Source organism: Corythoichthys intestinalis, chromosome 6 (assembly GCF_030265065.1).
Source record: "Corythoichthys intestinalis isolate RoL2023-P3 chromosome 6, ASM3026506v1, whole genome shotgun sequence".
Lineage (NCBI taxonomy): Eukaryota > Metazoa > Chordata > Actinopteri > Syngnathiformes > Syngnathidae > Corythoichthys > Corythoichthys intestinalis.
Window position 1 is genome coordinate 24,401,985 of NC_080400.1, and position 12,198 is coordinate 24,414,182.

Consider the following 12,198-nt stretch of genomic DNA (forward strand, 5'->3'; position numbering starts at 1 on the left):
ACAGGGAGCAGCTAGTTTCAGCCATGAGAAATGAGTTATATCATATTAATTGTTGCCACCCAAATCAATAAAACTACATGCAAACACTTTCAAAATAAACCAATACAACGCCACTTTAATTAAACGAATACTCAAAGCAACAAAATTTAATTCGAATATTTTTTTCTAATCGAATACTCGAGTTAATCGATTAATCGTTGCAGCACTTCTATTTTTATTTTGTCCGTTTTACGCTGGAAACCCCCGTTTATAGACGTCGTGCAACCGCTTTTGTTTCAACCTAGCCATAAAAAGAAGGGAAGTTATCGTATTTATTATTCGAAATGTCTGTCATTTTTAGTTTAGAATCATTAATGGATGTCTAATATTTAGTTAAAAAAAAACAACTTTAAAAAATTATTCACGCGCATATTTTAAACTTTTAAACAAATTACGTCACAATGAAAAAATTAGCGTCTGTATAAAAGTCACAGATATCTACCTCATAACTATTGCTTAATTGTATTTTTTTCATTACTGTCATTACATTTTCCCCAATATTTTAGATAAATAATCGATACAAAAAAAGAAAAATTGAAGAAAAAAACATTTAAAAGGATATATATATGAAAAAGAACATCTCAACCGCTCCTTGATGTCTGTGATTTCTGCATCGCGACCCTTGTTATATGACCATGTTTCACCCATAAAATCCCCCCAAAATCCAGCTGTGGCCCTTCACATATGTGTCTTCACGCTCGGTGATACACGCAACATGGAGTTTTTGGATCGCAACAAGGTAAGTACGCGATAATATCTCGTTAAAATCGTGGCGTCTTTAATTCTGCTCTTGCGTGCTCTCGCCTCCAGTTAGGGCTTTGCTGTTTAAATTTTTTTTTTTAAAATGCCCCCCTGTTCAAAATTGTTCTTCCTCCAGAAAATTTTAAGCTTTCCAATGATGTATCACACGTGCATATAGGACAATTTTGAAATTTGGCCAAATTGGGAGTCTCAGAGCGGAACTTCAGGTCACCAGAGTGTTTTCCGCCCTATTTGTTTTTTTTCCTCCCTTAAATAGCAGCTACCAAACGGCCTTTTGAGAGCACTACCGCCATCTTCTGAAGTGTAAGTGTAGATCATTATTTTAACTCTCCGTGACCTCACAAAAACCTTCAATAAACTCCTATATTATTGATGTGTGTCACCTTTTACTTAGGTTTCGTTTGATCAAAGTTCTGTTTCATATATTAAATTACTGTTTACCTACGTCATCAAATTACAATCACCATTTATAATTGTATTTATATTTGTATTAATAAAGCATTCACTTTCCATAATAAATCCCAGATGGGCACAAACCATACGTTTAATCTACATTCTTTTTATTTCATTGGCAAATTTGTAAATTTCCACACGACGCTTTCAGTTTTTCCTCGGTTACATATTGATTTTGACCTACTTTATTCAATCCCGCCATATTTTGTTCCGGGAAAACGACCGGAAAAGGAAAACATCTTGAAAATCTTGTTGCTCCTCCCTCGATGGCGATTGGTCAATGTGATTGGCCAATATCATTTCCTTGACGTCAATTGGCCAATATGCAGGCTCGGTCCCGCCTTCCACTTCCTTTGCTACAAATTAACGTTAGCGGGAGTTCACCGGGATAAGCGGTCACTTCTTACCGCACTGTTGCTCGGACTAGGACTCCAAAAATTCGGCGGTCGAGTTTGCACTTTGACGCCGTGACAGGAGGTCTCCGTTAGCCGCATTGTGGGTGGACTAACTAAACGCTACCAGTAAGATGCATGTGATTAAGAGAGGTGAGTCAATCGGTTGTTTACTTGTTACATTTCAGATTGTACTTCTTGTACATTTTCACAAATTACTTTTTAGTAGTCAAGATCTAAGGGGAATTTTAGCTGTTTTACCTATTCCATTAAACGATTATGTCTATAAAAGAGCCGGTTTACTGTGGCGTTATCTTGGTTAATTTGTTTATCAGGTGGATTAGACTTAAACGACTAAGTTCGATTGTAACGACAACAACAACAAAAAAAGTGACTAAACAACATTGCGCTCAGTAATTTATGTAGACGTTGCGTTTTTCGTCGCTTATTTTGTATTTTCAATGTGTCTTTGTCATGTTTGGCGCCAAACTGCATATCAAGACGCGCATGCGCACGGAAGACAAAACTCAGGTTTACAAGATTCGGTCTTCCATGCAAACGTTGAACAAATTAAACCCCTTTTGACATTTTTCACTCTTAAAGGATCAGACAACACCTTTATCATGTGTATCCGAGCAGAAATAATCTTGTTGTGAAAAAAGGGAGAAAAAAACCACAATTTTTAAAAAAACAAATGTCATATTGGAGGAACAACATAAATAGCCACAACAGTCTGGTTTTCGCCCAGGTCACAGTACAATTACAGCTTCAGTTTCTGTCCTAAATAACATTGTCTCCTTTCTTGATAATAAACAGTTCTGTGCTGCTCTTTTCATTGCTCTTTCAAAAGCATTCGATACCGCTGATCATAAAATTCTACTTCATAAACTGCAGGTCATAGGTTTAGACGTTAATGCCCTCAACTGGTTTAAGTCCTACCTTACAGACAGAATACAAACAGTTGCTGCTGACGGTGTTCAATCAAGTCCACTTACTATTAAAAATGGGGTGCCGCAGGGGTCTGTCCTTGGACCACTCCTTTTTACGTTATACATTAATAATATTTTTCTTTCTAATCAATATTGTAATGTCCACTTTTTTGCTGATGATTGTATTCTATATGCGCCCGGTTCTTCCCCATCTCTAGCTCTGACTCATTTACAGACTGCTTTTGATAGCTTACAAATATCTCTTCATAATCACAGATTAGTTTTAAATTCTGAAAAAACTAAATACATGGTTCTCTCCACTTCCACTATTACTGACAATGACTTACCCGGAATCAAATCCCTAAATGGTACTCAAGTTACTCTCACCAATTCATACAAATACTTAGGAATTTGGATTGACAGTAATTTATCATTCAGAACTCATATTCATCATCTAATCCGTAAATTTAAGTTTAAACTTAGCTTCCTGTATAGAATCAAAGGCTGGCTGTCAACTTCTAACCGAAAAACCATTGTATTATCTTCTTTTGTAATGGCAGCCATTTTGTCAATGCTGTTACCTTTTTAGGCAATCAAATGCAAGAATCTCCGATAACCTGCACTTCCTTGTGACATTAGTAACATGATAACTGGGCAATATTATCAGTATATTTTGATATGAGGTGACTATGCATGTGCCGGTATGAGATACTGACAGTATGATAATCTTAAGCCATGTAAATATCACTGTTTCACGGTATTGCAATTACAGCTCTAAAATGTGTTACTTTGAGATATCGAGGTTGAAATCTTATTTTTCTTTCTATTGAACGGGATTTTTGTTCTTCAAAACATATTAGCAAATTGGAACATAACCATAATGTTCTAATAAATTTAAAAAATAACGACAAATAACTGAAAAATTCTAAATGTACCGTAATTTTCGGACTATAAGCCGCTACTTTTTTTCCTTCATTTTAAATCGTGCGGCTTATTTGTTGATTTATTTGGGTCAATAGATAACACTTCATTTGACAGTGGCGTCATAAGAATAAGCATTCATTAATGCTCAGGACATTTTCATGTCATAATTATGATTGTCTAAATGACAGTCTTATGGCACCACTGTCAAATAAAGTGTTACTAAATACTATATTGTAACTAGCAGTTAATGAAACAAGCGGTACAGTAACTGAAAAAATAATTACCACAGAACATGAATTTGATTGTTATTTACATCTGTAGCGCTGCAATGCATGCTAGGAGGCATGTTGGACAACAACAGTGTCGACAGCAGATGGCAGCAGAGGTTGACTGTCTACCCCAAAGGAGCAGTGATGGCCATATGAAGTGTCTTGAAGCAATAAAGCTTTGCAGCCAATTGGTTCAAAGCTTCATGGTGGTTCATTTGGTCTTACGACAGTCACATGATGCCGCTGTCAAATAGTGTTGCCGGTTAATATCTTTTGGTGTAAATATCCTACAGCTTCGGCTTATAGTCCAGTGCTGCTTATCTATGAAAAAATGCCGTTTTCGTGCCAAATTTGGTGGGTGGCGGCTTATAGTCAGGTGCGCCTTATAGTGCGAAAATTATGGTAATTAAAATAAATGCAGTCCTATAGGTGAGCCTAATTCCACAGGTCAACATTATTACCACCAGAACAAAAATGATATAATTATTTTCCATAAAAAGCACGTGTGTATGACTCGTATCATGTTTACATTATACACCCACTCGCTTTCTCAACAAAGATACCAGAAAGAATAAAAACACAGTTTTTGCCACCACTAGACACACTAAACACGCTGGAGTTCACTCTCGTAGTTGGTAGGAAACGTTCATGACAGTTTTTCTGTTTTGTTTTGTCTCTTCAACTCATTCCCTGTCATTGATGAATATAAACGTCCAATCCGTTTGGACTGGGAGAAGTGGTAGCGATCAGTCAAAATAGTTGTCAATGGCAGCCAACAATTTAAAAATACAAGTTTTTATCATCAATAACTTTTTCGCTTGGTTCCAGATGGACGCCAAGAGCGCGTCATGTTTGACAAAATCACCTCGCGCATCCAGAAGCTGTGCTACGGCCTCAACGCGGACTTTGTGGACCCCGCCCAAATCACCATGAAGGTCATCCAGGGTCTCTACAGCGGCGTGACCACGGTGGAGCTGGACACGCTAGCGGCAGAGATCGCCGCCACTCTCACCACCAAGCACCCCGACTATGCTGTGCTGGCGGCACGCATCGCCGTCTCCAACCTGCACAAGGAGACCAAGAAGGTGTTCAGTGAAGTCATGGAGGACCTCTACAACTACGTCAACCCGCTCAATCGCCGCCACTCTCCCATGATCTCCAAGGAGACGCTGGACGTGGTCCTGGAGCACAAGGACCGCCTCAACTCGGCCATCATATACGACCGCGACTTCTCTTACAACTTCTTTGGCTTCAAGACCCTGGAGCGCTCGTACTTGCTGAAGATCAATGGCAAGGTGGCCGAACGCCCGCAGCACATGTTGATGAGGGTGGCGGTGGGCATCCACGGGGCCCGCGTTGACGCCGCCATCGAGACGTACAACCTGTTGTCGGAGAGGTGGTTCACGCACGCCTCGCCCACGCTCTTCAACGCCGGCACCAACCGGCCGCAGCTGTCTAGCTGCTTCCTGCTGGCTATGAAGGACGACAGCATCGAGGGCATCTACGACACCCTCAAGCAGTGTGCCCTCATTTCCAAGTCGGCCGGCGGCATCGGCGTGGCGGTCAGCTGCATCCGCGCCACCGGCAGCTACATTGCTGGCACCAACGGCAACTCCAATGGCCTGGTCCCTATGCTGCGCGTCTACAACAACACTGCGCGGTACGTGGATCAAGGTGGCAACAAACGACCCGGCGCCTTCGCCATGTACCTGGAACCGTGGCACTTTGACGTCTTTGACTTCTTGGAGCTCAAAAAGAACACTGGAAAAGAGGAACAGCGCGCCCGAGACCTCTTCTACGCCCTGTGGATCCCGGATCTCTTCATGAAGCGCGTGGAGAGCAACCAGGATTGGTCGCTCATGTGCCCCAACGAGTGCCCCGGCCTGGACGAGTGCTGGGGCGAGGAGTTCGAGGCGCTGTACACGCGCTACGAGAGGGAGGGCCGTGTCAAGCGGGTGGTTAAGGCCCAACAGGTGTGGTACGCCATCATCGAGTCGCAGACGGAGACGGGCACGCCGTATATGCTCTACAAGGACGCGTGCAACCGCAAGAGCAACCAGCAGAACCTCGGCACCATCAAGTGCAGCAACCTGTGCACGGAGATTGTGGAGTACACCAGCGAGGATGAAGTGGCCGTGTGCAACCTGGCATCTGTGGCGCTCAACATGTACGTCACGCCCGAGCGCACTTACGACTTCGAAAAGCTGGCCGCCGTCACCAAAGTCATCGTCAAGAACCTCAATAGGATCATCGACATTAACTACTACCCGGTCCCCGAGGCACAGCGCTCCAACATGCGCCACCGCCCCATCGGCATCGGCGTTCAAGGCCTGGCCGACGCCTTCATCCTCATGCGGCACCCCTTCGAAAGCCCCGAAGCGCAGCTCCTTAACATCCAGATCTTCGAGACACTCTACTACGCCGCCCTGGAGGCCAGCTGTGAGCTGGCAGCCGAGCACGGCCCTTACGAAACCTACCCGGGCTCCCCCGTCAGCAAAGGGATCCTCCAGTACGACATGTGGGAGCGGACGCCTACCTCGCTGTGGGACTGGGCGCTCCTCAAGGAGAAGATCGCCAAGCACGGCGTGAGGAACAGCCTGCTGCTGGCACCCATGCCCACCGCTTCCACCGCGCAGATCCTTGGCAACAACGAGTCCATTGAAGCGTACACTAGCAACATCTACACGCGGCGGGTGCTCTCCGGGGAGTTCCAGTGCGTCAACCCGCACCTGCTCAAGGATCTCACTGAGAGGGGGCTGTGGGGCGAGGACATGAAGAACACGCTCATTGCTCACAATGGATCTGTACAGGTAGGAGAAACCACTGTTTATGAATTACACTGGTCCGAAAATTGTATTTAGAGCTGGGAACTAGGGTTGTTCCGATCATGTTTTTTTGCTCCCGATCGTTTTAGTTTGAGTATCTGCCGCTCCCGATATTTCCCGATTCGATTGCTTTTTTTTTTTTTTTTTTTTGTGCTCCCGATTCAATTCCGATCATTCCCGATAATTTTTCCCGATCATATACATTTTGGCAATGCATTAAGAAAAAAATGAATAAAACTCGGACGAATATATACATTCAACATACAGTACATAAGTACTGTATTTGTTTATTATGACAATAAATCCTCAAGATGACATTTACATTATTAACATTCTTTCTGTGAGAGGGCTCCACGGATAGAAAGACTTGTAATTCTTAAAGGACAAGTGTGACTTTGTATATTGTGACTAAATATTGCCATCTAGTGTATTTGTTGAGCTTTCAGTAAATGATACTGCAGCCATTTAACTTCTCCCCAAATGCATGATGGGAAGTGCAACCATGACTGTGCGTAGGGGCACTAATTCATATATCTTCTCTGCGTTGGGAAAGAACATAGGGTGTTAAAAAAATGATCAACTACTACCTTTCTTCTTCACATTGCCTCCCACGCTATTATTCATTGCTGAGAGAGGTATTGTAGGGCTTTAGCCACATGAAAAATGGCTCCAAAGGCTGTCAAAATTCTCTCTACTCATTATACGCTGCCTTTTAGCACTATCTATAGGTAAAACGGCGTCTTTATAGATTGAACGCGACAATGCGTGAGTGGATTGTGCAACGCATGCGTTAATTATTTAATGTGATTAATTAAAAAAAATTAATTACCTCCGTTAACGCAATAAATTTGATACCCCTACTGTAAGCCAAAACTACTCTGGATGAGTGTAAGACATTTTGTCTGTAACGTTAAATACAATTAGAAAACGATTTAAATAAAATAATAAAACAAAATATATATATATATTTTTTTTAAAGAAGGCATTTTTTTGCCGATTCCGATACTTACAAAAAAGACGTGATCGGGTTCGATCGATCAGCATCTTTAGTGGGAACCTCTGGGTTCCTCACGATAAGATAGGAGTTGCGATACAAGGTTCGGGATAACAATTAGCTCAAGATGTGGTAATACAATTAGTGATACATGGGTCAAGAAATCATTGAACAATATATTGATTTTTGGTCACTTCCTGTTGATTTTGGGTTAATGAACAGGAAGTGACCCGGGAATGTCCCTAAATGAATAGGAAGTGACTCGAAATTGACAGGAAATGATCTGTAATCACCCCAAAATGAACATGAGGTGACCAATAAATGCCCTCAAAACACTGGTTATGAATGCTCTGTTTCAGTGCCATTGATGGCGCGAGGCATCCAATCCATTTTGACAGGGAGTGTCAAGGGATAGATTAGCAGCCAATGAGCTAACACAGATTTTGATAGCAACCTGTTGGTTCCTTTTGTTTTTTTTCTTTCCAAACAATGATACCTTTTTGAAACTAGACATGTGCCGGTTACCGGTTTACCGTGGTGTGAAAACGTCGCGGTTTCAAAACCACTAAAATTTTCCGTCATACCTTAGTACGGTATTCGCTATTTTTCATGTGGCAAAATGCAGCCGAAGTGGCTTGATGCGGCAGCGCTCACACTTCCCGTTTGTTGCCGTGAGTGTCAGTGACGCTATTCTGCTAAACAGCCAGCAAACCCCAAAAACAAACCCTCCAAACACAAGGCGTACTTTTCTTAAATTTATTGAGCTCTCAAATCGTGTTGAAATATGCAAATGAATACATTTAAAACGTTGTACAATTGTATTTTTCCACGTGTGATTAGGTTCAACAGGATAGCAGTAGCACCATTAATAAGTTCGCCAAAAACAAAACACACATTTTCCTTTCAAATTCAATATACAAACTAACTAAAACTTACAAAGACGAATGTTAGCCTCGGCTAAGCTGGGAGAGCAGCTTCGTCGAGGTTTTATGTCTCACAGCCGCTGAGTGAAAAACAAGCTTGAATGAAGGGGGAAAGAAAAAGGATCGCGTCAAAGATCGCTAATTGAGAAGGGAGGTCTCACTCCTCACTTTTTTTTTTTTTTAGATGAGACCTTTCCTCAACAATATTTACATTTTAACTAATTTATAAAACTAACTTATACATTTTTAACTAACTTATTAACTTATGAATTCTTTGTTCTTTTTAACACAAAGGCATGGTATCATGTAGACTAGAGTTGACACAGTGGCTGAAAATGGCAAAACTTCACTTGAGCTTCCCCCCCTCAAAAAAAAGTCATACAGTATGTATTTTTAATTTTATTTAGAAGTGTTTTTACTTTTTTATAGCAATTATTTTGTTCTTACTCTAATATTGAGCAACTTGAGCTGTGGCTGTGGGTATAGTCTAGGTTCTATTTATTTTAATTTTATATAAAATATTTGTTATTTTTTGTTAATTTATTTATTTTCACATTATATTCATATTCCAATTTGCAAATATATTTTGAAAAAAAATCCTGTTCAATGGAAAAACATTTTATTTTTCTTTCTTTTCTTTTTTTTTAAAAACCCATACATCTCAAAATTTTGGAGCTATAATTGCAATACCATGAAACCGCGGTATTTTTGCTCACGGTTATCGTACCGTCAAAATCTCATACCGGCACATGCCTATTTGAAACGATGTATCAATTCCTGGCAGGCGCATATCGACAACCTTTTGGATTACGTCACCATTTGAATATACAATGGTATGAAAAAGTATCTGAACCTTTTGGAATTTCTCCCATTTCTGCATAAAAGCCCCAAATGTGATCTGATCTTTGTCAAAATTGCACAGATGAAAAAAAAATCTGCTTTAACTAAAACCACCCAAACTTTTTAAGGTTTTCATATTTTAATGAGGATAGTATGCAAACAATGACAGAAGGGGGAAAATAAGTAAGTGAACCATCACATTTAATATTTTGTGGCCGCCTCTTGGGCAGCAATAACTTCAACCAGACGCTTGCTATAGCTGCAGATCAGTCTGGCACATCTACCAGGGCTAATGTTGGCCCATTCTTCTCAGGGTTAATTCAGTTCAGTCAGATTCCTGGGGTGTCTGGCATGAATCGTTGTCTTTAGGTCATGCCACAGCATCTCAATGGGGTTCAAGTCTGGACTTTGACTTGGCTACTCCTGAACGTGTATTTTGTTCTTCTGAAACAGTTCTGAAGTTGATTTACTTCTGTGTTTTGGATCATGTTGCAGCATCCATCCTCTTTTTAGCTTCAACTGTCTGACAGACGGCCTCGGGTTTTCCTGCAAAACATCCTGATAAACCTTTGAATTCATTCTACCATTAATGATTGCAAGTTGTCCAGACCCTGAGGTACAAAACCGCCCCAAATCATGATGCTCCCTCCACCATGCTTCACGGTGGGGATAAGGTGTTGATGTTGGTGAGCGGTTCCATTTTTCCTCCACACATGACTTTGTGTATTACTCCCAAATTCAACTTTGGTTTCATCAGTCCACAAAATATTTTGCCAAAGCTTCTGTGGAGTTTCCAAGTGCCTTATTGGAACATTAAACGAGCATCAATGTTTTTTTTTAGACAGCCGTGGCTTCCTCCATGGAGTCCTCCCATGGACACCATTCTTGGCCATAGTTTTACATATAATTGATGTGTGCACAGAGATATTGGACTGTGCCAGTGATTTCTGTGAGACTTTGGCAGACACTCTAGGGTTGTTTGTTAACCTCTGAGTATTCTGCGCGGAATTCTTGGCGTCATCTTTGGTGGATGGCCACTCCTTGGGAGACAAGCAACAGTGCCAAACTCTCTCCATTTGTAGACATTTCTGACTGTCGACTGATAAACATCCAGACTTTTACAGATGGTTTTGTATCCTTTCCCATCCTTGATCGTAGGTCTTCAGACAGCTCTTTTGACCGAGCCCTGATGCACATCAGACAATGCTTCTTGTCAAGACAATTCTTAGCATGTGTGTGTTTTATAGTGGGAAGGGCAGCTTTAAACCACATCATTAGGGCACACACCTGACTTAAATGGTTGTCATTGTCAATTGGTTTCAATTGCTCTTTAAGTCTCCTTAGGCAGTGGGTTCTTTTACTTATGTTTTCCCCCTTTCTGTCATTGTTTGCATGCTATCCTCATGAAAATATGAAAACATGTAAATGTTTGGGTGGTTTTGTTGAAGCAGTTTTTTCATCTGTTTGATTTTTGACAAGGATCAGATCACATTTGATGGGGGGTTTTATGCAGAAATGTGAGAAATTCCAAAAGGTTCAGATACCGGAAAATTGTAACGGTGATGGGTGAACATGTGTATGCAGAATCTGTATAAAATACCATTACAGTAATACAAGAATATCAAAAATGCATAAAGGTAAACTTCCAGCCCATCTCAAGCATTGTTTTTCCCCTTTTCCAGGATATCGCGGAGATCCCTGCTGACCTCAAGCAATTGTACAAAACCGTGTGGGAGATCTCCCAGAAGACGGTGCTCAAAATGGCCGCCGACCGAGGGGCTTACATCGACCAGAGTCAGTCGCTCAACATCCACATCGCCGAGCCAAACTACGGCAAGCTGACCAGCATGCATTTCTTCGGTTGGAAGCAGGTACGAGTCAAACCGTCCTGATCGACGAAGCCTTTTTTTCGCCGCTCTTCCTCGTAAATGACCGCCTGTCTTGGTCCCCAGGGTCTTAAAACAGGCATGTACTACCTACGCACCAAGCCCGCCGCCAACCCGATTCAGTTCACGCTGAACAAGGAGAAGCTGAAGGAGGCGTCCACCAGCACCGGCACGACAGAGAAAGCCTCCGAGCAGGACGCCAAGGAGCGCAACACTGCCGCCATGGTTTGCTCTCTGGAGAACAGAGACGAGTGCCTTATGTGCGGCTCTTGAACACTCCCTCAAATAAGCTTTGATTCGGTGACAGCATTTCAGTTCATCAGTGTTCATACTTAGGACATACTAAATAAAATACTTATATTTAAAAATGAGTTGATTCTATTTCTCCTAATCCTTTACAAGACACTCTTAGAACTCATTTACGGCGCTAGACTTCTCATCTGACCAAAGCACACGGTCCCAGTTAAAGCCTGGGACCGTGTGTATTTTTCTGTGAGACCAAGATTGAGCTTTTTGGCAACAAACATTCTAAGTGGGTCTGGCGTGCCACGAAAGATGCGCATGCTGAAAAGCACCTCATACCCACTGAAGTATGGGGGTGGGTCAGTGATGCTGCGGGGCTGTTTCGCTTCCAAAGGCCCTAAGAACCATGTTAGGGTGCATGGCATCATGAATGCTTTGAAATACCAGGACATTTTAAATCAAAATCTGTTGCCTGAAAGCTGAAGATGGGTCGTCACTGGGTCTTCCAGCAAGACAATTACCCTAAACATATGGCCAAATCTACACAGAAATGGTTCACCAGACACAAAATCAAGCTCCTCCCATGGCCATCTCAGTCCCCAGACCTTGTTTTGTTGGGAAAAAGTGGGTTGTACAAAGTATTAACACCAGGGGTGCTAATAATTGTGACACACATTATTTGATGTCAAATAATTTTTTCTTTATGTGGGATTTTTTTC

At 41.8% G+C, this 12,198-nt stretch overlaps 1 protein-coding gene across 1 annotated transcript; it reads left to right on the top strand.

The window, feature by feature from the left end:
- Window positions 1-1,601: 1,601 nt before the first annotated feature.
- Window positions 1,602-11,583, top strand: LOC130917289 (ribonucleoside-diphosphate reductase large subunit). Its single transcript, XM_057838538.1, has 4 exons — window positions 1,602-1,799; window positions 4,597-6,578; window positions 11,033-11,221; window positions 11,303-11,583. The coding sequence occupies exons 1-4, from the start codon at window positions 1,781-1,783 to the stop codon at window positions 11,507-11,509; spliced, it is 2,397 nt and encodes a 798-aa protein (XP_057694521.1). The 5' UTR covers window positions 1,602-1,780; the 3' UTR covers window positions 11,510-11,583.
- The last annotated feature ends 615 nt before the right edge of the window (window positions 11,584-12,198 follow it).